Genomic DNA, 25,014 nt, shown 5'->3' on the forward strand with positions numbered 1-25,014 from the left:
TTGCATCAAAGACATGCATTGTAGATTGACTGGCATTTCCAAGTTGTGTGAATGTGCCCCGCTATGAATTGACACTACATCCAGGGTGTCCACCGCCTTCTGTCCTGAGGTCCCTGGACTAGCCTCCACCCTCCCCGTGACCCTGTGTAGTATAAGCGGTACACAAAATGGATAGATGGTATTTGATGGTATACTGAATTTGAATGACAGAGAAACAAGATTTGAAATAGATGGACGTGGAGATGACCGTGTTTCTGCTTGACTCATAAGTTTGTGATAAAGTAATAAGGAAGCTCCTTTAACCGTCAATCAAACTGAGAGGGCGGGGCTAAACATAAAAACGACATTGCAGACATCCCAACTCTCCCGGAAGTTCCGGGAGTATCCCGCATTTTAATAGAGGCTCCCTGACGCCCGCAAATTATATACAATATCCTGGAAATCGTTTTTTTTTGTTTGTTTGTTTGTTTTTTTGAGAATGAGATTGAATTCAGTGTTCACTATTAATGGTAGACTCTGGAGCAACGGACTATTAATGGACTCTGGAGCAACCGAGAGTGAATGACCGACCTGGTGAGAGGGCGAGTGACACAGCGCGCGTCTTGATTGGTATGTCTTTGTGCTGTCTAACCAATTAGATTTCTCGGTAGGCGGACTTTACAGTCCCCTCTCTCTCTCTCTCTCTCTCTCTCTCTCTCTCGTTCATCCATCAATTCGGTTCAGTTTAGTGTCTGTAGTGATGAGAAGTTCGGATCATTTTACTGACTCGGAACTTTGAATCTCGTTCAGCAAATTGAACGAATCTATTTTTGAACGAGTCATTTCGTTCATATCAGTAGAATATCATTAAAATGTTACATGTTAAATTCCCCAACAAATCTAGTACTTCATAAACTATTAAATAAACTATAGGCTAATGCAGCCTCGAATTATGAGAAACAGAAATGATTAATTAATAGTTTAGCTGGTCTTAAGGCTATGCAGTCTGTTAGTTCACCTCACTTCCGGGTTCGAGTCCTTCTTTCTTTTGTCACGTCACATTTGTCAAGTCTGTTCCCCGGAAACACTGTCGAGTCTTCGGGTTCCAGTCGTTCGTTCATCCCGTTTTAGGTACAGCATAGTGCATTGCCTATGGGGAGGTCACCGGAAGAACCAACGACTCGAACCTGAAGACTCGAAAAATGAACGAATCACTCTCTGAGATAACTCCTTGTTCCCGAGTCATATTAAAGATTCGTTCAAAATGATGACACATCACAAGAGGCATGGCAGAGTGTCCAAATAAAAACAAGTACAAAACGCAGTTCGCTCCACTACAGTATACCCATGCATAATAGGGGTAAAAATGTATAAATAAATAAATAAATAAATAACGACAGTGTAGCTCGCTGTACTGTTTGCAGCAGTGATTTCTCAGTTGCTCATGGTGGGATAAATGAGTGTAAAAGACATGTTGAGGAGAGTTGAATAGGTGTCATTCGACCATTAGCATAGCTAAGGTTATTTTAGCTAGCTAAAATAAGGATACTGTATTGATGTGGTGATGAGGCCAAACTCGCTGTAGACATGTGTAAAGTAGTTATTGAATATAAAAAATAACTAAATGAGTGGAAAATACAATAATATAATATATAGTATAATATAATACAAAACAGTGTAAGTACATATTTTAATGTTTTCTGCATATATCACACTTAGATTAGGCGAAATCACAAAAACAAGGTATGTATGTAAGCTATTACATAAGACAATATAATAAGGATACACCTTATGCGTTTATTTATCTGAAATGAGTTTTAGCAGGTTGGGATGTCTGGACATTGTTTAACAATTTTGGTAAACAGTGCTGCTTTTGAAAAGTTTGTAAGGCCTTGAGGAAGCACTTGAATGCAAACACTAAGTATGAACACTTAACGCAGTTTGTTTATTTTACAACTACATTAGGTAAATCACTTGTGTGTGTGTGTGTGTGTGTGTGTGTAGGTGTGTAGGGGGCGGGGCGTAAATGAAGAGTTATTGTCCTGACACCGACAGGCTGTGTTCTTCAGGCCCGCCTTTTCTTCCTAACATATAAAACCCGCTGAACCACAAAACAGTTATGCTTCTCAGGCGACCTCGTTTGTTCAGTTTCATCAGACCACTTCATACTACAGTCACTGCAAACATGCCCATCAAGGTAAGACGCTCCTGTAGCCGTGGTGGTGTTCGTACACACATTTTCGGTTCCTCTGTTTAATTTTTTTAAATCTGATTTCCAGCTCGCGCGAAGTGTCGCGGCTATGCTAACTAAACGAGTTACCTTACTTTTCTTGTCACAGTGTGTTTTGTATATTTACAGTAGTTAAAATGGCGTTAAACGGAGTGTTCGTGCGACCAGGTTGGAGTTAAACATATTCTCAACTGAGTCGCGACGTCACGAGTGTATTTTTCTAGAATGTTTTTAGCTTGCTATTAGACACAAGTAGACACACCATCATATTTATGCACAAAGGCTACACCTCTTTTAAATTCATCTTGCGTGCTCTGTCTTATCTTGTTTATCTTGTTGTTTTTCTTGTTTGCAGTACGCATTCTGCCCAAAATCAAACTTGTGACGTAATTGACAGAAACGCAGTGGCGTCGTCACGGTGAACTGCGCATGCGCGTTGTGTTGTCTGAAACAGCTGGTGTCCAGTCCTCCACTTGTCCCCCTAATGCAGTTTAACGGGTTTTTTTTCCAGCCCAGGACATCTTTAACTGTAAAAGAAAATCCCACAGACGACTTTCACTACAAACCTATCTCATGAACATTTAGCATTTATTTAACATTACAATAATCTAGTCTATTGGAGCCATAGAGGCAGGTCCAAGTTGACAAGTGTTTATAGACCCACATGTTTTTTGAGTTATTGAGGTTTGGATTAAACCTGTTTGATTCAAGTGATCGTTGGTGAATAATTATAAGAGCTCAATAATAATAATAAGAAGAAGAAAAATAATATATTTTCAGGTGTGATTTTATATTATATTGAGGAAATAATGTGTAAAGGTAAACATGAAGAGCATACATTGTAAGTAATACATGCTAAATGAAGTATAGGTAGTTCTACTCCAATTGGTTCCTGATGTTGAGAACCACTGTTTTAAAATGTTTTCTGCTGGCAAAACTAAACTGCACCTTTGTTGCGTGGAACATCATGGTAATGCAGAAACAACAACAGTTTATGTCATTGTATACATACATACATGCACACACACACAAGATTCATTCATTCAGTTATTAATAACTGTGTTATTCCAGTCAGGGAAATATGAGGTGGCATCGGTTGAAACTGAGCCATCCATGTTTGTATACAGATCAGATCACAGTAACTATATGTTAGAGCTTACTCTCATCCTATTAAACCTGATTAATTACCAAGCTGAATTGCCTTGAACTGTGTGTTAGACTAAGGGAAAATGCTAAAGTGGACAGGAAGGGGAAAATGAGGAGGATTGAGATACACTAATGTATAGCACTCTTTCAAAGGTTGGAGAGAGTCTGCCAGCTGTGGAGGTCCAGGAAGGAGACCCGGGAAATAAAATTTCCATCGCCCAGCTCTTCAAAGGGAAAAAGGGGGTACTGTTTGCAGTGCCAGGTGCCTTTACTCCTGGATGCTCCAAGGTAGATTACATACACACACACGTGTGCGCACACACCAAACATACGAAAGATACTACAGTATGGTGTAACGGTCTGATGGTGTGGTATTCTGTTACAAAAGATTCCGTTGCTCTGCTTACTTGGTTACATTGTACTTACTGCTCAAAACACCAGCGTTTAAGATCATAATTCATGGATTGTAAAGTCTAACATTTTCATCATGCGCACACCTACATGACTGTTTGTTTGTGTCGCTCAGACACATCTCCCGGGATTCGTTACTGATGCAGCAAAGCTGAGGAGCAAAGGTGTGCAGGAGGTGGCCTGCGTCTCCGTGAACGACGTGTTTGTCATGGCCGCATGGGGAAAGGAACATGGCACAGATGGCAAGGTGAGCATGGATACCATGGTATAAACTGCACATTATCTACTACAGTTGTAGATGAGTAATGATTTGTAATCATATGGCATTACCCAGAAAAGGAGGACTTCCTTATGAGTCTGGTTCCTGGCAACACTTTCTTCCTCATGTCTTCTCAGGATTTTTTTTTTCCTTGCCACTGGATGTAAATCTACATCCAGGTTTCTTTAAAGTTGCTTTGTGACAAGGTCTATTGTTAAAAGCGCTATACAAATTAAATTGCATTGAATTGACTCTTGTATTTAAACAACTTAACGTTGCTGAGCTTCATCGAGGCTGTAATTACACGTCCCACCTCGCAAAACCGTTTATCAGAACACGCTTGGATGCTTTGATCGGAATAGAATAATGTTAGAAACCCGATCTTCAGCCACCATGAAAGACATTAAACAGGTTAGTCGGTGTATTGTTCAACTGGAAAACAGCCTTTCGTTATCATCATAGGTGGTTTTTGGAAATTAACTTCCTTGTGAACTCCCCAGCCAGCACTGTGATTATAAGTGTTTTATAAATAAGGAAATCGTGAGCCTATATTAAAGCTGTTTGGCAGTGTATTGTTTAACTGTCAATCATTATTTTGCCATGTCATCCTATGGGGGGGGTTGTTTTGTTTTTTTTAAACAAATTTTGCTTCTATGTAAATTCCTGGGTAAAGGTTTAATTTCACTGTTTCAAGTAAATAATGTAAAAGTGATTTTTGTGGTATAATAAATGTAAGGTTAGTAGTGGGAGATGTGGAGTCATCTCCCAGTTTGTGGAAAGATGTAAAGGACCACACAGTGTACCCTGATTGCCCAGTGATTTTAAACTTTTTTTTATAATCCCAAATCAGAGACATGATTGGGAGAATTAGAACAGTGAGGGGTGATGAACCCTCGCTCCCCTCCCTTTCCCCAATCTACACCTGTGTGTGAAATCATTTAAGTGGGGAAAGGGTAGGGCTGTGCATGTTGAAGGTGTGAGGATGGTAACTGTAAAGGGAATGATGTAAAACACCACCACCTCCTCATGGGAGTAAATGTAAAGAAGTTTCATTGATTAGGAGTGAAGTTTCCTCTCATGGTTGGCACACAAGGTAACATAATGCACGCAGGGCACTTTCAATAGAGCTCATTAAATATTAAGTTTTGAAATTTGGATATTGCCATGTTGATACTTGAAACCTTTTCATTTCATTATAGGTGCGAATGCTGGCCGATCCCACAGGAGCCTTCACTGCGGTAAGATTTGTTTTTGATATACCTACCATTCTCGTTAACAATGCAAGTGACAGGAAATCGTATGGAAATCCCGATGCAAATGGTGTCTCACCTCTGCTGTCTGAGCCATGGGCTGTGGTTTGCAGGCCCTGCTTCCTGTTCTGACATGTGAGCATGGTGTAACTACAGACTACGTTCTTCTTTTTCAGGCAGTTGATCTCTTTCTGGACAATGATGACATTTTGAAGGTACTTGGTAACAAGAGATCCAAGAGGTAAGAATGATTATTTTTAGGACATATGAAGGATATTTGTGCTTCTGTAATTATAAACTAGCCCTAGATTATTTCCAGGCAACATAAGATACCTGGCAGCATTTTTTTTTCCCTACATACCTTATGTTAACCCAAACTAGCAAAGTTGCCAAGTAGGGAATTGCCACAGCTTAAAGGTTCATGGGCAGTTAAATAATTCTCAGAAACCCTGTATAGTCTTCTATACAAACAGCTCAGACCAGAAAATAATTGACTCAACTGGTGGGACTTGAACCTACAACCTTTTGGAAAGCTTCAACTTTGAGCCCAGAAGCCAAATGTACCACAGAGACCAAAATAGGTTTTGCATCTCTGAGTCAGAGCAAATTCTTAGAACAGAATTTGTGGAAAAAGAAACATGATATAAAATTAAAGAGTGCTGGGATTCAAACCCAGACTCTTGTGTTTACTGCACCAGGCCACAATGACACACTTAGCTTTCAGAATTCAAGTTTAGCTTCTTTATCAAGTCGTAATGCAAAATCTGACTATTGAACATGTGACATGATTAGAGCTGCAACGACTAATTGATAAAATTCAATTCAATTCAATTCAATTTTATTTGTATAGCGCTTTTTACAATAGACATTGTCTCAAAGCAGCTTTACAGAAATATCAACACGGTATACAGATATTAAAGGTGTGAATTTATCCCAACTGAGCAAGCCACTGAGTGGCGACGGTGGCAAGGAAAAACTCCCTAAGATGTTTTAAGAGGAAGAAACCTTGAGAGGAACCCGACTCAGAAGGGAACCCATCCTCATCTGGGTAACAACAGATATTGTGAAAAAGTTCATAAAATCGATTATGAAAATCGTTGTCAATGAATCTCAGAATCGATTAGGCCGTCTGTGCGCAGCACATTTACTTATTGTTACTTCTGACGTTTTGTTCCAAAAACCTGAAAGTTTGCCCCATTGGATTAATCGATAAAATAATCGGCCAACTAATCAAATTAGAAAATAATCATTAGTTGCAGCACTAGACATGATCATTACTGCATTATTAAATGTAAAAGCAGATTAGGTTTCAATATGTGAAAGCAGAAAACAGTTTACGGAGGAAACGGTTTGTAGTGTTGGAAGCAAGTGTTTCAATGTCACATGAAGCAATTATAGTCACTAAAGCAAGTTCTGGGAGACTTTGACCACTAAACATCCATGTTCTCCAGCCCTTGGATTACCTGGTTCATATGTTTGGTACTTTTAAAGAGGTTAAGATTACTGATGAGAAATAATGTTTCCTGTAAAATTACCATTTCCTGTGTAGATATGCAATGGTTGTTGAGGACGGTGTGGTGAAGAAGCTCAATGTGGAGGCTGATGGAACTGGTCTCAGCTGCAGTTTAGCCTCAAACGTCCTCTCTGATCTGCTCTAAAGCACAGACTGCACCAGCTTCTACATCCTGACTGTCTTTTTCTCTGTTCACTGATCAGTATTTCAGTTAAAAAAAAAAAAAAAAAAAAGAGCCATGGCAGTGGCAATGCAACCAAAGAAAGCACAGCGGTACTGTAATAGAGGATGTTATAGAGTTGAGTAAGACATCAACGCACAATAGCATTGCTGTTACTGACACTGACTTATCTACACAATAATAAACAACTTTACAGTGAATGTTTTCTCAGCTTCTTTATGACCACAAACATTTTCATTGAATTTTTCAAAATATTTTTAATCAAAACATTCATAAAGAAAGATTACACCAGAGGAAGCGATGCATACGCTACATTTTTGTACAGAATAAGTAGCTGGTAAATATTGTAGAGAAAGAACCATCAAAAGCAACAAAACTGGTCATTTTAACAATAATCAACAATAATTACAAATCTAAGCCTTGTTCTAGAGCTCATCAGACAAAACATTTTTAAAAAAAAATTTTCTTCACTTTATGAAAGCGATATCTGGGATCTTTCCTTGGACCTAAAAACAGAAACACTGCTTAATAAATGTGTTCAGTAGCAACGATGAACTGTACTGGATTTTATCTACATGCACACTTTGTTTTGCAATGAAACAATAAAATGAAATGACTGACTACCTTAAGGTCTGTGAAAATCTGACCGGCCCGTTCAAAATTCCAGTCGTTGTCTTGGAGGCACCTTTAAAATAAAATAAAAAAATGCAAATGTCTCAATAATTCCAATGCAAAGTACCTGTTATACATTTAGCCCTGTGTGGTTTTGTTGAAATATAGTACATTTCATAATACCTACAGTCAACTCTTATCAGCACCTCTCATGAAAATAAGCAGAAACAAATGTACGTTAATGAGCGCTATGGAGACGCTAGTTACAGACGGATCACGGGCCACTCTTCTACGCAGAACATTTCAAGTTCCTTTAAGTTATTACTGATGTAGGGTTATAACAATCTGGATCAGTGAGTCAACTGAAAAGACGAAAACTCAAACGAATCAAGACAACAGTCCTAAATCTATTCAATCACAGCTGATTATTAATAATTCTTGGAAAACTGAGACAACTTGTGTTTAAATTTAAAAAAATAAATAAATAAATAAAAAAATTTAACAATTAGGTTTCTAACTGATGTGTAAATTTCATAAGCTGGAAATCATTTCAATTTTACCTGGAATGCTGATAATTCACAAAGGATTTTTTTAACTAACAGTACGCCTTTGGTATGCATAGAAATGTCAAAATAACACAATGTGAGATGGCAAAATATTGAATTCCTACATCCTTTTCCTGTGTTCATCTGTACATCAGAGCTCCTTATCTAAATTAAAAATCTACCTGGCTCAGAAAAGCAATGTTTTGGGGCAAGAGATCCAGATTGAACATTGTGTTCTAGTGTAAAGCTTCAAAATCTTACTTCTGAGACCACTCCAGGTTCATGCCAGACTGCTGGGAGAACGCAGAGAGCATTTCCTGTTGGGTGGCAGACAGCGTGGGCACAGGGCTGCTGGAAGGGGTCGGGGCTGGGGCGACAAACGCTCGCCGAATCTCTTCGGTCGTGGCGTTCCGGACAAACATCTCGTCATTCACGATACACATGCTGAGGATACACGACAAAGTATGCATCGAAAAAAAAGGTACAAGGTAGCCATGTCCTCCAAATCATTCAGAGATTCGAGAGAAGGGCCTTACCTTCCATTTCCAGGGGACACAGCAATGAACACGCGAGAGAAAGCTCTGTACGAGTCACGAGAGGTGCCATCCACTGAAAGAAACACAGAATGAGAGAAACCGTTAGAAGCAGCATCGTGTAGCAGAATTACCTGTGATACTGCAGGGGTTTGAACTCGTTGCTGAAAGAATTAAGATCAATCATGTCCATACCTTCTTTAAACACTCCACTGACTGTGAATGACAGCAACGAGCCCTGAGAAAAGAGAGAAAATCAAATTAAACAGATGCGAAACAACTTTAAACGCACTTTAAACTAACTGTAAAATTAACTGTAAGCACAGTAAAATTCTCTCACGGTGTAGGTGTTGACGTCGACATTAAACGAGGCAATGTCGTGCTGGGTCTTGGGGAGCTCGTTCAGAAATGCGACCACGTTCAACCGTGTGTGCTTCAGCAAGCGAAACCTTGTAGCTGAAGGACCAGAACAATAAAACATTACTTAAGATGCAATGATCAAATGGTCACAGGTCAAGTTTGTGTAAATGGGGGAAATAAATAAATATGCCATACAGTAATCATCCAGTAACTAAGCAACAGCAGAAAATAAGAATAGTCTTACTGGAATCTTTCACACGCTTGATGTTACGACTGTCCTTCATGTACTCTCCCAGGCTGCTTCTACAAGAGTAATAAAACAAAGTGACCAAATAAACATACCACATACGCACACTAATGAAAATTTACAGACTCAGTTTGTTAGTCACCTCTTGCACTGATATTCAGTACAGCGTGATTGCAGTCGAGTTATGGTTTAAAGATATTTAAATGACTGATTAAATGACAAATGACTGTGATAAAGTGATAAATATTTATAGAAGTCATTAGCCTGGATTTTGCTAAATATTTTATTTTACAGTCTATTTGCACAAAAAAAATATTCTCTTTGGTCCTGTAAGATTTTAATCTTATGCCCATCATTCGCAATAGCACAACAATGAGTGTAGATACAAGGTAGTACTACTATACTGTAATCTGTGTGTACAAGGACATCCTATAGGTGCCAGCCAGAGAAAACACAAAGCCAGAAATGAAGCGGAAATACTCTACCTGGAAGGGTTCTGCGTGGAGAACGGGACAATGAGCGAGAACGTTGCGCCATCGTGATAAGCATCAAGCAGAAGCTGTCTGTTCGCCGAGTCGTATATAGTGTAATACCTTAGACGACAAGAGAAACACATTTAGCTTCAGTCACACCGCTGCTTTATTTTCATAAACACAAACTAGACATTCAGAAATGCGAAGAGTCACATACTGTTGCAGGAAGCAAGTGATGAGGCCCTTCAGTTCTTCTGAGCCAAAGTAACTGGGCTGGATTGAAAAAGATTCCAATCAGCTCACATTTAAACAGTACACCAACACGCTAAAGGAGCAGTGTCAAACAAACGGTAGAGGTTCTGATCATGACCAACCGATTAAATTTTAGAAACCATGTTTTAAATGAAAAAGTTCAGAATAAAAGAGCTAATCTTTTCTTCCACTAGGGGGCGGAATAGAGCAACAAACGAAAAAATGTGCTAATATACAAGTTTTCATTTCAACTAAACATTTGGCACTGTAAAACCTCTCCAAAAATTATTTAGCGGCTGCTTAGAACTTTTATGCTATGAATATATATTTTAAATATAAAAAAAAAATGTTCATTTTAAATATTCTTTTTTTTTTGCAAACTCTACTGATCGAGTTTGACACTCCTGTGCTAAAGGACAGCGGACTAGCATAACATTATTCGGGAAGTTACCTTGCACGGTGGAAGAACAGCCGGAGCAACCTCCAGGTCAAAACCAATGGGGGGAGGAAGGTCGTGTCCGTCCTGTGGCAGAGATATAAAACAACGTAAAGCTGCGACAGAACTCCTGCCAATCTCTTTGATGTACATGAAAAATTTAAGTGAAGTATAAAAATGAGTCATGTCAAGGTCTAATCTTAGGTGCATTTCCACTGAAATTCAGGAACCTTTTGAGGAACACCAAAAAGTTCTGGAACTGTCCTGAACGAAGACTATACAGTGCCTTTACAAGCGTGTGTACACCACATTATCAAACACAAACTGTATAACAAGAAACAGCAAAAGCACAGAAAGACACCAAACACCAAAGCAGATGCTCTTTATTATGTTTTGTCATGCTGCACAATGATTTATATCTGCACAAAGCATAATTTAACCCGTTTCTGGTGACTACACACGGGTACAAAACAGGCATTTATATATTGACCCCCGACTTGCATCAGAAATGTTCCACTGTGTCACCTGCGCCACGCTGCTTCTGAAACAAAACAAACTTATGCTACTTTCAACTACCATTTGTAACCTCTCAATGAGAAAAAACCAAAAAGAATTCCTACTCTGAAACTCAAAGCACTTCAGTAGTTTTAAAAGGAGTTATAAAGTATAAACTACTTTCTGCTTTAGATCAACCAACATACTGATATATTAGCTTGTTCAATCTATAACAGTTCACTGTTTTGAGGAGGTAAATATACATCACTCATCATAGTTACACTGCCTTTGACTTGAGGTTGTACCTTGTAATTCCCAACCTCCAACCAGGAAAAGACAAAGAAAACGCCCCCACAACTAGACATTCCGAATCGTAAACTTGGGGTAGTCATCTCAACTACGACTTTCTTCTCAATTTACAGAGTGACGTTGAATCAATATGACCAAGCAGGGCATCAGATGTAAACAAACTAACACACACAAGTATTTGCTATAGATCAACCAACATTACAGACATGTTGACTTGATCAATTTAACAGTTCACTATATAGCTCACTGACCGAGAAGGAAAACATACATCACCTCATCACAGCTAGCTGGCTTCCATGGTCCCCCCCTCCCCACATTGTATGTGGAACACACTGATGTCAAAACGGTCATGTCTAGCATCTGACCAATCAGCAGTTTCAGCACATCAACACATCAAGGTTTACCAAACAAGTCACAGGAAGCAAATAAGTGAAACACCCTGAACCAGTTCCTAAAAAGGTACCTGTGGCAGCAATGCACCTATTGTGTGTCAGTAGCTACTGTGAGAGGGCAAAAATGGAAACACAGACTGTGTCAGATACACCAGTGTAAACCAGTGACGTGCAGAGCCTACCAGTTTGAGCAGTCTGGGGAACCGCTCCCGTATGGCACTGTCCAACAACCACAAAGACAGAAGACAAGAGAAATATTCACTGTTATTTGAGAAGAAACTAGAAAGCAGATATTTCCTCCCACACATACACCACTGGCACAGTCTCCCTGAAGACATGAAGCGAGGACATGGTCACTGGGCATAAAAAATTAAACAGGGGTTTTATTTATTAAATAAAACATCAGAGACTCTACAAAATTCAGGACTTAAACCCGAGGTGTTTACATATGCAGTCTGTTTTCGGCTATATATATATATATTTACCACAGCCAACATGATACATAATCTTCAAATAACTGCAGGAATCTTGCTACAGTCTGAGCAGAATCTCTCACAAAAGACGGCAATAACAGTATTCGTAGTGCTTGTATGTTCCCCCACCCCAACAGGAATGTAGTACTTACCCCTCCACAATACTCACCATCGGCCCCCTACGCACAGGAACACACTGACACGCAGGCTCTGGGGGGTGGGGGTGAGGGAAGGGGAGTGTGTGGGGTAGAGGTGGTGGACACGGTCAGTACTTTCAGGCACATTGCGCTTGGACTGAGGTCTCGCGGGGGGCCGTGGTGAGTTCAGTTCGACATGCCATTACTACATAACCGTTTCAAGTCAACTGTAAACCAATTATGAGTAGGACAATGGTATGTTCAGTGCTTAATCACTGTGAGGTGGTTACTGAACAGTTAAGGTAGTAACGAAAAACCATGATCATTTAACAACTCACATACACAGCTGTTGAACTATTGAGATTTTTTTGTTAATCTTTCTGTAATCAAATTTGTAAGTAGAATGCATTTAAGCCAAACTCAAACATCATTGTGAACTAAAGAATTTTTACTATGGAGAACACTAGCCATGTTGATGGAGGCCATTTGCAACAAGCTGGAGGGGAAAAGTGACTTAAAGAGCAGAAAAATTTACATGAGACAAACTTTCAGCATAGAGAAGATGGCATATGAAAGTAAACAAACAAACAAACAAACAAACAAACACAACAAAAAAGATAGCAGCAATGAAGCTGAACCCTGAGCTTTTATACTGAGTACTGCTATTGCTCGTAATTCTGGCGACGCAGCTACAAAAAGACAATGCACTGGCCTAAATCATAGGACCTAACACTTTTGGACCCAACCACTGCAGTTAAAAATGGCCGGGCTTCCTTTCAAGAAAAAAAATAATTGAATCTAAAGTTTTAACGCTCCTAGTCAGCTATGTCTAATTTTATGTTACTGTATCTTCACTATAGTTTCTCAACTTGATGCTTACTCTAATTTTGAGATGCGAATATGGCCACAAAGCCCACATTCCAGTGTTCCTCAGTTTAGTAACAGCCAAGAGAGCATTTGCTTTGATGTTCTAAATGTTCACATTACTGTCCATGCACCATGAACATGGAGGTCCAGTTTTGAGCAACAAAACCCCCATTGGAGTTTAAAGGGTTCCAGCATTGCTGAGAACTGCTTGGCTTGAAGGATTTTCTTAAATCCCCCCTCCCTTTCCTCCTCCACCCAAGAGCTCTCCTCAGTGCAGTGTTAACAATTCACATCTTCCTCTTCTTCTCTCCTAGGGATCTTCATCGTCTGTTCTATGTTGTGTGCTGTGGCCAGCTTTGCGACTGTGCCTGCCTTAGGTTGTCCCGAGTTTATGTTGGGATCTTACCCGTCTTTGGCTAACCAGCCTTCGTCACTGGCCAATCAGCAATCTTGGGTTGAGACCTAAGCTCAACCTAAGCTCATATGAGGGGTGGAGGGGATGGAGAAGGCACCATTACAGAGCGGTTGAGAACTCAAGAGCACTTCAGTGCACATAAACCTTCCACACATGCATTTTCCTTCTCTTCTAGAGTCAGCTTAGGCCCGACGCTCTCGCAGGGTTAAGAGGCATTGGGCATTGAGTGGTTAAATGGCACTGTATCCCAAATGAGCTAAGAATAAGCCAAGAAAAAGCTACATATGTAGACATAACTAATGTTTTCCTCTAAACTGACCTTTTTGACCAACAATATAAATGCAACTGTACGAGCAGTAATCTATAAAGAGCAACAGAGCCAACTGCACTGCAGGAAAAATACAGAGGGAACAGAAAACTTGAATTGCAAAGAGGCAGCGAGCACATGTAGAAAAGATAACAGGTAGGCAGGAAGCTTTATTTGATCCTTAAAACAATACCACCACACTTTTTTGTAACAAATAAAATCCCATGACACATAGTACTGCTATAACCCCGTAGTAAATGCCGTGATTTGATGTCGAGCGTTAGAATGACTGTCGCATTTACAGTTTGGTTTTATATTTCATGACAGAAACCGGTTAATAACAGGTCTCGCGTGCATCACATTTGGACTGGCTAGTATCAAAAACATATCAATTAACCGTAGACATGTTCAGGGTTCACAATATGTATTATGACACCTTCGTTTTTCTAAGAACATGACAAATCGACATTTGTAAGAACAAACTTGAGTAAAAATCGCTCAATATATCCAGTATATTGGCTAAAGTCCAGTCAGTTTCTTGTTGGTGTGTGGTTTTAATTCACTTGATGCACGTCTGTTTACAGACTCATACTTTTTTTAAAAAGATATGAAGTCAGTTAGTGTTTTGTGCAGTACTGACAACACCCACCAAAAACATATTGTGACGTATCACAGCACTATTGAATCCTCAAATCTGATCGGTTGGAAGTTGTGGATTCGTTTTCTATAACAAAGCTCTGTTTCTTGTTACCACGACAACCTGTGATTTTTTTGTCTTATTAAAGAGAGAGAAAAGGCTGGTGATAGCTGCTATAATATTAAAGAATAATAGAAACTAACTTACCTTCCAGAACATAAAGCATAACTAAACTGATAGCATCATACGACACTCTTTAATACATAATTTTTTTTTTTAATCTATCAATGTAATCAATGGGATATTCTTCCAAAATATTCCATTAGCCATCAGTGCTGAAAAGGATGGACGTGGTACATTTATTCCATTTCCTTTGGTTTTTACATAAGCCTTCGTCACTTCTGTTTGGCTCTGTCTGAAAGGGTTTATCGACCTCCAGGGAGCTGATGTGTATGACGTACACAAACACACGGACACTCACTCAACCAAAACACACTCATTTACCCGTTTCCATATTTCTTTGCACTACAGGTTAGAATAAGAACTGACCTAATGTAATCGGCCTGGTCCTTAAAGTGATCGCACAGAGGGTTCCTCTGCAATGACAACTCCACCAGCCTCAGCCCCTTCAGCTTGTCCAACTCTCTCTCCGACCTTATCTGCAACGAGCAGAGAAGTAACTACGTGAACCAGAAAGACAGAGCAACTCTAAACATAATTAAAGACAAAACTCCATACATCATTGTGCGAGAGATTCAGAATCTTCAGATTTGGGACTTTGGCGACGAGGTCAGCGAGGTCATCAAGCTTGTACAATCTGTTGTTGCTTAGGTTTAAACAAACCAGCTGTGAAGAAGATGAAGGACCAGAGTAAACGAGTGTTTTCTTGGATTTTTCCATGTGATCTTTAGCCTACGTCATGTATTCCATTTCATGCTTCGAAAGCAAGATAAGCGATCCTTTTCTGTACCTCAGGGATATTATCCTCAATGATCTTGATGACTGCCTGCATGGAATTTTTCCTGCTAAGTGCCACCTCAATGTTCAAGGAAGCCAAATCTGTCGCAAGGAAAACGACAATGGAATAACATTAGAGAAATACATTTTCTGATACATTCAGCTAACGGCTGCAACCTAGGCCAATCATAGTCATAATTCAACTACATTTATGAACACCCAGCCATTCCAGTGGAACTTGTCTTAAGGCCGGTCCCTGTATCATTTGGAGGAGGAGCTTATGATCACAGGTTCACTTGAACATAACGGGGGGGGGGGGGGGGGGGGGGGGGGGCTGGAGTCCTTGGCACTTTTTCCTATTTCCCCCCCTCACTTTTAAGTCGCGGATGAATGCCCCTGAGGGTGTGTGGGTTTCGCTTTCACTTTCGAATTAGCAGCATTGTTTGAATGGTGGGTTCATTATTATTCTTAATGAAAAGCCCAACAACAAAACAGTGCAATGGCAAACTCACTTATATTAAACAGAGACCGAATCTTCCACCATCATCTTGTCAAGTCAGTTCGCCTCACTAGTCACGTGATCTGACTCCTGCTGATCTGTGCTGTGCCTCGGACTCATTCAGCTCATGCTGAGTTGAGCAGACGCATTCAGTTTTTAATTGTAATATCCATTCTCCAAGCAAACTAAATGATTTTCATTACTATAAAAACGCAAAGCGACAGTGGGGGTGGTGCTGCGGTGGGCAAGTGATGTAATCGGTGTGCGGCCGAACAACGTGCAACACAGGCAACACTGGCTATCACAGCAAGCCCAATATCAACACTCAAACAGCGAGAAACAATGCATGATGTGTGAAATGTCACAGTACAGGTATAGTTGTAAAGGAGGAGCTGTTATCATACGATTTTTAGCCACGCAGACCGGCACGAAATGTGTGCATTTCACAATGCTCTCAGTGCAAGCACACGTACCGTAAAGGTGAGCCGTAAAGGGGGGGGGGGTGTTGACCCGATAGCAATTATCCCACATAAATGATCTTTCCAATTTTTCTTTGTCTTTTAAACTTAATTTAACATCTAGTCTCTCTAAACATACTTCAACAGATCACAGCACAGAGAATGTCTGCGGTCTACACATAATCACACAATCACAAACGTTTAATTAATATGTAAGTGGCGGCATTTTAAAAAGAAACCTACCTGGGTCAACTCTGATGTTGTTCAAATCAAGGGCCTGTTGTGAACCGTCAAAACGCTTGGACATGCATTGCTGTAATAAAAATGTTTTTGTTTTTTAAAGTTTCACTGTGACACATCAACCTCTTAACTACTGCAAGGCCCTTACTTTACATGAAATACAAGATGAGTGCCAAAGTGGCTGCCTCACTCAGGTGTTCACTCACCTTCAAATGCTCTAGGTCCTCTAGCTTCAGGTCCTGTTGGGGTAAGCTTGGAGGCTGGCATGGATTCATCAAGACAGCTATCTGTTAGGCCCAAAGTAGAATACAGGACACTACTGAATTACGCTTAAGAAGAAAAGATATTAAACAATGTGGTAAAATAATTTATTAGATTTTTGCCTACATCACAAACGCACTATTCCAGCCAATTGATACATGTATTTTATAACACTGAACCTTGTATCCATCTTTGTCTGTGATTTTTCTGGACACTTTGACCAAAGCATACGCTGTAGAAGAATCGTCAATGTAGAACTGTACTCTGTTTCCTTCTGTGTGGTACTGTAAAAATAAATAAATAAAACTCACAACAGACTCAAACAGTAAAACCTTACTTTACTTTGCATTTGTAAACACTGCCATAATCACTGCTATATAAAATTAATCAACACCATCTGACTGATGACAAGTAAGAATTTAACAATACTGTAGTATAATCATTCATTTTATATTTCACTTGCCTGTATGGCTTGGAATGGCACTGCACAGATGTTCTGTAGTGAAGACAGAAGCCACTGTTTTTCGTATTTTTTCCCATGAGGAATCTGAAGAGAAACAAACAAAAAAAAGGGATTAGTAAAAAGATTCAAAACAAATACTATATTTTATTTCAAGCCATGGACATTATGGCAAAGCAGCTCATAAAACACGCACCATCATCTTGAACCAATTTTTACGGCCTCCACCTCCGTCAACTCCGTCTGCACTGCCTCCTCCACCTCCCCTATTCCCTCGTCCCCTGTTGTTGCCACCATCTCCTCTTGCATCTTTTCCTCCTCTTCGGCCGTTACGGCGATTTTGGGGCCGCCCATAAGGAGCACTACACAGAAATGAAAACATACATTATTCGGATACATTCACTGCCTTGTAGTAGACATATCACGCACAAATCACTTATTATAAAGAAATAAGATATTAAACAAGAACTGTGCTCTCACAATCTCCGTTGCGACCCCCCGTCATGAAGGTCATCAGTCATTGCGATGTCACCATCATCGTCCTCAAATCTGGATCTGGGACCAGCTCCTCCACCTCCGCCTCCGTGGCCTCCACGATGTCTCTGTTTCGAGATCTGGTCGCTGTAGAGCGGCGCTCTGAAAGGTCCCCTGCCTTTCCTACGATGTTTGGGTCCAACACGATCATCATGTTCTGAAAGACGAATACACCTAGTTGGGCACATTCACCTTTAACACCTTCTATTCTTCTAACACAATGGTCTTGAAGAAATCATACACATCTGTAGCAATACCTGGACTGGGAACTACAACACTGTCACTACAAGTTAAATGTTGGTAAATTGGTAGCTCTTCGGTTATGGTTTAGAAGATTGTAAGCTTAAACAATACAACTGCCACAGACTCACTACAGTGCCCTGGAGCAAGAGCATTTACTCTAAACCCCAGCACACCTTTTCGAGCAGATGTTATCGACTGTCCTGCATACGATGCAGTTCTCCAAGTTAAGAGAGCAGGCTCACTCGACTCACCACTAGTGTGTAAAGTCTGACTGAGTTGCATCGACTTCCCAACACCCAATCCACTGACGGCCACCTTTCCCAACACCCAATCACTGATCTCCATTGTCCTTACTGACTAACCACCAATCACCACTGCTAGTCTCACTTATGCCCTTCATTGTTACCTTTTCCTGGGCAATATACACACACAAAAAAAGCAAAAAGCTTGTGTCACCACGATCAAAGACGACGATGTTCACTACGTTATAATCTATTATTATATATTCTGATAAATCTCTTCTATTTCACATTTTCAGAAAATCGGATAGGCGAATGATCACGCCGATGACATGAATGTGTAAATGGGAGTATGACGTCATCCAGTAACCCCATAACTGCAATCAGCAAGTAAACATACTGGAATAAAGTTGGTTTGACATTGGACATATGATATTCGCAGATATGTGGAAATTAAGGGACCGTCTCTAAAGTTACATACGACATTGTTAAACACGTATATAACTCCAATAGCATTTGCAGGGAATGACAGTCACACAACTAACTGGAAAGTGTTCATCTATGTGTCAGTTATAATGCACACCTCTTAGATTTTTCATATCTAACAAAATAAACTTAAATCATATATAATATTGCCATGTATTTTATGACTGCATGGGCTCATACACAAAATATACCATAATTTAAAGCTCAATAGCATTTGAAGGGAATGACTTACAGTCACACAACCAACTGGAAAGTGTTCTTGTAGGTGTCAGCTATAATGCACACCTCCTGGATTTTTGATATTTAACCCTACAATGAATGAACCAAAAAAAAAAAAACCTTCACGAATGCATAAAGGGGGTCAAATTGACCCGTACTGGATTTAATGGTTTTCTTCAAAAAGTAGATGTCCTATTAATGAAACAATTAATAAATGTGTGTATTATCAGTATATACACACACACACACTTTTTATATATATATATATATATATATATATATATATATATATATATATATATATATATATAATATATATATATATATATATATATATTTTATATATATATTTATATATATATATAAATAATATATATATAATATTATATATATATATATATATATAATATATATATATTTTATATATATATATATTTTATATATATATTTATATATATATATAAATAATATATATATAATATTATATATATATATATATATATATATATATATATATACACACACACACACACACACACACACACACATATACACAGTATCTCACAAAAGTGGGTACAGCCCTCTCATTTTTGTAAATATTTGATTATATCTTTTAATGTGACAATACTGAAGAAATTAACCTTTGCTACAACGTAAAGTAGTGAAAGTACAGCTTGTGTAAGAGTGTACCCTTAAGTCCCCTTAAAATAACTCAACACACAGCCATTAATGTCTAAACTGCTGGCAACAAAAGTGAGTCCACCCCTAAGTGAAAATGTCAAATTGGGCCCAAAGTGTCAATATTTTGTGTGGCCACCATTAACTATTATTATCATCATCATCATCATCATCATCATCATTATTATTCAGTACGTCACAGTACATGTTGGCATTCATGGTTCCCTCAATGAACTGTAGCTCCCCAGTGCCGGCAGCACTCATGCAGCCCCAGACCATGACACTCCCACCACCATGCTTGACTGTAGGCAAGACACACTAGTCTTTGTACTCCTCACCTGGTTGCCCCCACATACGCATGACACCATCTGAACCAAATAAGTTTATCTTGGTCTCATCAGACCACAGAACATGGTTCCAGTAATCCCTGTCCTTAGTCTGCTTGTATTCAGCAAACTGTTTGCGAGCTTTCTTGTGCATCATCTTTAGAAGATGCTTCCTTCTGGGACGACAGCCATACAGACCAATTTGATGCAGTGTGCGGTGTATGGTCTTAGCACTGACAGGCTGACCCCCGCAACCTCTTCAACCTGCAGCAATGCTGACAGCACTCATACGTCTATTTCCCAAAGAGAATGTCTGGAGATGACGCTGAGCACGTGCACTCAACTTCTTTGGTCAACCATGGTGAGACCTGTTCTGAGTGGAAATTTACACTGTTACACAAGCTGTACACTCACTACTTTACATTGGAGCAAAGTGTCATTTCTTCAGTGTTGTCACATGAAAAGATATAATTAAATATTTACAAAAATGTGAGGGGTGTACTCACTTTTTTGAGATACTGTGTGTGTAAGATATTATATATATATATATATATATATATATATATATATATATATATATATATATAACTGCTATTCATACATACTCACATTAATTATATAATTAATAGAACATCTACTTTTTAAAGAAAACCATTCAATCCTGTATGGGTCATTTTGACCCCCTTTATGCATTCGAGAAGTTTTTTTTGGTTCATGCATTGTAGGGTTAAATATCAAAAATCTAAAGGTGTGCGTCATACTTGACACCTAGTTGAACACTTTCCAGTTGGTTGTGTGACTGCAAGTCATTCCCTTCAAATGCTATTGAGCTTTAAATCATGGTATATTTTGTGTATGAGCCCATTCTGTAGTGAAATACATGGCAATATTTACATATGATTTAATAGCTTATTTGAATAAATATCAGAAATCTAAAAGGTGTGCATCATACCTGACATTTAGATGAATACTTTACAGTTGGGATCATGACTGTACATCATTCCCTTCGAACGCTATTGAGCTTTAAATCAAGGTATATTTTGTGTATGAGCCCATTCGGTAGTGAAATTCATATCTAATTTACAGATGATTTAATAGCTTATTTGAATAAATATAAGAAATCTAAAAGGTGTACGTTATAGCTGATACTTAGATGAACACTTTACAGTTGGCTTCAGGTTTGTACGTCACTCCCTTCAAATGCTATTGAGATTTAAATTATGGTATATTTTGTGTGGGAGCCCATGCAGTAATAAAATACATGGCAATATTTATATATACGACTTAATAGTTTATTTTGTTAAATATTAAAAATCTAAAAAGGTGTGCGTTATAGCTGACACCTAGATGAACACTTTACAGTTGGTTATATGACCAAGTAATTCTCTTCAAATTCTATTGAAGTTAGAAACGTGTTTAACAATGCCGTATGTAACTTTAGAGACGGTCCCTTAATTTCCGCATTTCTGCGAATATCGAACGTCAAACCAACTTTATTCCAGTAGTAAACATTCCATTTCAACAAATTCACCGTCACAAGTTGGTTTGCCAGCCGCCATTAAAACAAAAAAGAAGAAGAAATTCACCGTCATCTACAGACGCTGCACACAGTGATTCCGCCATGTTGTTTTTCACTGGCACGACCCCAACTCGCAAACTCGGGCTTCAAAGAAAATCCCGCGTTTCCCCACTTGTAATTACGACTTTGTGGTGGCGTTCAACTAGTAAATATGATCTTTCCGACATGACTTGAAAGCACCATGACTGCCAGTATTCCCTTTATAACACAAACAAGCAGTCCGAGCCGGAAGTCGTTTTCTTTATCAGGTTCTAAATGTCTTCCAGGTTATTTATCAAAGTAAGAATTTTTCCCCCAAAATCGACTATTCCACGTTTAACCACTTTACCTAGAAAAGAACTAGGAGTATTGTGTGGGTTTTGTGCAATTTGGCGTGATTTTCAGTAAAAGATGAAAATGCTGCCGCTGAACAACTTCAACAATCCGGCCACGCAGTGGGGAAAAACGGCTGCTGGCTGAATAACTAGCGAGCTAATGATGTTAAAATTGTGACTTGGATAACGATAATGTAACCAGGACAGCAAGCCTGACATAAACCTGGTTAATTATTCTTCGTAGTAATTAGTTATCTAGTTAAGCGCGCGCTGAGAGTGTAGCTACGTAGCTAGCCAGAGCAACAGTTCCGTGCTGCTAACAGCCAGGTCACACTTCAATGCTAACACTGAAGGTTGTTACTAACAGTCAGCTAACCACACAACTACTAGCTGTAGCTCGGAAGTCATTAAAACAGGAATTGGTAAATAATAATAATAATAATAATAATAATAATAATGAAAGACGCTACATAATGAGGGTCCCCCCCTAAAGAGTTGTGTAACACATTGACACCGCTAAGCTAATTAGCACCGATAGGCTCGCGCGGTTAACTCACCACTGTAGAATCGAGAGTCGTCTGCTGTCGCCATTTTGTGATTAATTAAAACCCAGCTAAGCGAACAGCTGCCTCGTTACCGTTGTGTTTCCAGCGTACGAATGTAGCAAACCAACAAATAACTTCAACAAACGCGACTCAGAAACAAACCTAAGGTTAGATACAGGAAAACAGATTGTTGCTTTGTTTTCTACTTTTTTTCTTTTGAGGAACGCAACATTGTAGTGCACATGCGCGGGTTCATCACTTCTTCTCCGGCTCATTGGTGGCGGTTATTGCAAACGTTCTGTAAGTGGCGCCATCTGCTGAGAGCATGCGCACACTGCAACAACATATAATGAACAGCAGGGGTGGAATAATCCGACGATATGTACTTAATTCTGAATTTAAAAAGGCAACGAGTGAAATAAAATAACTATGCAACAACTAAAAGTTGATTATTGTGGATTAGAGTTCATTATAAATCTATTATTATCTAAAAAGATAACGCTGCTGGAAAAAAGTAGAAACCCTCATAAAATTTGCAATGATTATAATCAGAATTGTATTGGTTTTAATGGAACTGTAATGGTCCCTGTGGGTCTCTACTGGTATTTGTTGCCTTCTATTGGTGGCATGTTATGTCTATACCATTAAGGTCCAATAATGGTAATGGTTTTAATGGTTAGCTGGTGGTTTTTAATTGTGTTTGTAGTGGAAACCATTAGAATTTCTATGAATTTCCTATTGGTTTTTTTTCCCAGCAGGAAACTGGTGTGTAAAAATAAAACATATCAAACTGGTGTGTAAATATCATTCTTGTTTAAAAACTGAACTGAACTGTAAATCATTTAATGGGCTAGCATGCTGACTAGACTTTAAAAATAGTGTTGTTAGTTCAAAACAACAAGAAAGCAACATGTATAAAGGTTCGAACAATTTTCTACATTAAAAACAAAAAAGGAATCACAATGAAGATAAACAGTAAATGCTATTACTGCCATAAAACATCTACAAGTATGTCATTCAATTGATCATGGTCACAAATTGTATGTTTAATGACAGAAACTATGAATAAGCCAGTCTGAACAGGAAGGTCTTCAATCTGGATTTAAAAATATTTACAGAACCTGTCTTCCTTATATATTCCAGAGTTTAGGAGCAATATAAAAATACAATGCAGTTATCCAGTCAGCCAATAATGTGGCAAAGGCGCAATACATAAACTCATGCAGATACAAGTCTACAGCTTCAGTTAAAATGTGATTTCAGTGATCGTGGTATGGTTGTTGGTTTTGTTTTGAAACTGTTGATCTCCTGGGACAGAACTTTCTCTACAGTTTCACCCCACAGAATGGTGAGAAAAGCAAAAAAAAAAAATAATTAAAAAAAAATAATTAAAAAAATTGTGTACCTCAATTAACCTTTGAGTTACATCTTTACAATTGCAGTGTGCAGAAAAGCATTTCAGCAAGTAGAACATGTCAAATGTTGAGGCAGATGGGCTGCATATTCTATGAAACCATGAAATACTGAGTACACCTTATAAACAACATATAAACCTAATAATGTTTCCACACTGTTAACAAAAACAAAAGAAGTAGCACTCCCCCATCTCCTCAATCATAACTGAACCCCTGTGTATCTTATGTTACAAAACCTCAAGTTAATAAATACTATTAATAATATTAGTTGTCCAAACCTGTGACATAATCGGCACGCCTTTTGCTTACATGAGCCAAGGTTTCAAGGTGTTCCCTGTTGGTAAAAACACTTCACTGAGACAGTAGATCTAAAGGATGTTTACTTTTACATTTCCATCCTGTCGGCTTACTGGCACCTGAGATTTACATTGATTCTGTTTACAAGCCTACTGGATACGTGTGTCCTGAAAGAAAGCAATACTGAGGAAGATTAATTATGTTGTAGTGTCTAAACAATGTATGAATCATAGATTAATTTATTCTAAAAAAAGAAAGAAAAAATAAAAAAGAAATTGCTTTTATCACTGGATATGCGGTTATAGTGGCACCATGTATTACATGTTATTATGATAGTAATATTATTATTATTCCAGTACTATAGTTTAGTACATCAGGGCTTGACACACAAATCAGTTATATTTATTTCATACAACGAGCCTCTTGGATTCATGTAATGTTGTGTGACTGTTGCTCATAACTCCACACATGCACTCTTTACCCTCATTTTATTTTTGCACTCATGAACTCCAGCTTGATTTATGATCTTTTTATGTTGTATATCTCATACTCCGCAGTAAACGGGTAATACTCTTGCAATGGGGATACTCTTTCTCTAACATAAAATCACATCTTTTATTTCCTCACACCAGCAGTTTTCTAAAATTCTAGTCTGCTAAAGAATGACTTGGATTTAAAGGTCACTGAAAGGGCAAAGCCTTTTGAGACCCACCGCCTTGAATCATTCTTGGTCGTATTCTTCTGAGAAAGAGGAAGCGGCTGCCATGGTTTCAACAAAACAAATGAGATGCTGTTGTAAAGGCCA

At 38.8% G+C, this 25,014-nt stretch overlaps 2 protein-coding genes across 3 annotated transcripts; one reads left to right on the top strand and one right to left on the bottom strand.

The window, feature by feature from the left end:
• The first annotated feature begins 414 nt into the window (after nucleotides 1-414).
• prdx5 (peroxiredoxin 5) lies at nucleotides 415-7,169 on the top strand. Of its 2 annotated transcripts, none has more exons than XM_017492336.3 (7): nucleotides 415-609; nucleotides 1,984-2,176; nucleotides 3,509-3,643; nucleotides 3,882-4,013; nucleotides 5,225-5,263; nucleotides 5,452-5,516; nucleotides 6,825-7,169. In XM_017492336.3, exons 2-7 carry the CDS (start codon nucleotides 2,099-2,101, stop codon nucleotides 6,931-6,933), a joined length of 558 nt encoding a protein of 185 aa, XP_017347825.1. In that variant the 5' UTR covers nucleotides 415-609; nucleotides 1,984-2,098; the 3' UTR covers nucleotides 6,934-7,169. The 2 variants fall into 2 exon arrangements, with proteins under 2 accessions (XP_017347825.1, XP_047017891.1); XM_047161935.2 differs by lacking the exon at nucleotides 415-609 and adding an exon at nucleotides 2,565-2,738 and having other exon boundaries at nucleotides 2,045-2,176.
• Nucleotides 7,004-22,762, bottom strand: nxf1b (nuclear RNA export factor 1b). Its single transcript, XM_017492330.3, has 21 exons — nucleotides 22,510-22,762; nucleotides 17,815-18,025; nucleotides 17,531-17,696; nucleotides 17,338-17,421; nucleotides 17,054-17,158; nucleotides 16,820-16,900; nucleotides 16,617-16,686; nucleotides 15,430-15,518; nucleotides 15,198-15,305; nucleotides 15,009-15,118; nucleotides 11,806-11,842; nucleotides 10,443-10,514; nucleotides 9,957-10,012; nucleotides 9,752-9,859; nucleotides 9,264-9,322; nucleotides 9,000-9,115; nucleotides 8,855-8,897; nucleotides 8,663-8,735; nucleotides 8,388-8,570; nucleotides 7,594-7,654; nucleotides 7,004-7,475 (listed from the first exon to the last, which is right to left on the bottom strand). Exons 1-21 carry the CDS (start codon nucleotides 22,541-22,543, stop codon nucleotides 7,437-7,439), a joined length of 1,905 nt encoding a protein of 634 aa, XP_017347819.1. The 5' UTR covers nucleotides 22,544-22,762; the 3' UTR covers nucleotides 7,004-7,436.
• Between the last annotated feature and the right edge of the window lie 2,252 nt (nucleotides 22,763-25,014).

This window comes from Ictalurus punctatus, chromosome 18 (genome assembly GCF_001660625.3).
Source record: "Ictalurus punctatus breed USDA103 chromosome 18, Coco_2.0, whole genome shotgun sequence".
NCBI lineage: Eukaryota > Metazoa > Chordata > Actinopteri > Siluriformes > Ictaluridae > Ictalurus > Ictalurus punctatus.

Excerpts from the sequence above, each read along its gene's own strand:
- prdx5 (XM_017492336.3), top strand. The coding sequence starts at position 2,099 with ATGCTTCTCAGGCGACCTCGTTTGTTCAGTTTCATCAGACCACTTCAT. Across the intron at positions 3,644-3,881 it reads TTACTCCTGGATGCTCCAAG|ACACATCTCCCGGGATTCGT; the intron begins GTAGATTACATA and ends TGTGTCGCTCAG. Across the intron at positions 5,264-5,451 it reads CCACAGGAGCCTTCACTGCG|GCAGTTGATCTCTTTCTGGA; the intron begins GTAAGATTTGTT and ends CTTCTTTTTCAG.
- nxf1b (XM_017492330.3), bottom strand. The coding sequence starts at position 22,543 with ATGGCGACAGCAGACGACTCTCGATTCTACAGTG. Across the intron at positions 9,116-9,263 it reads CAAGCGTGTGAAAGATTCCA|CTACAAGGTTTCGCTTGCTG; the intron begins GTAAGACTATTC and ends CTGGTCCTTCAG. Across the intron at positions 7,476-7,593 it reads AGATTTTCACAGACCTTAAG|GTCCAAGGAAAGATCCCAGA; the intron begins GTAGTCAGTCAT and ends TTCTGTTTTTAG.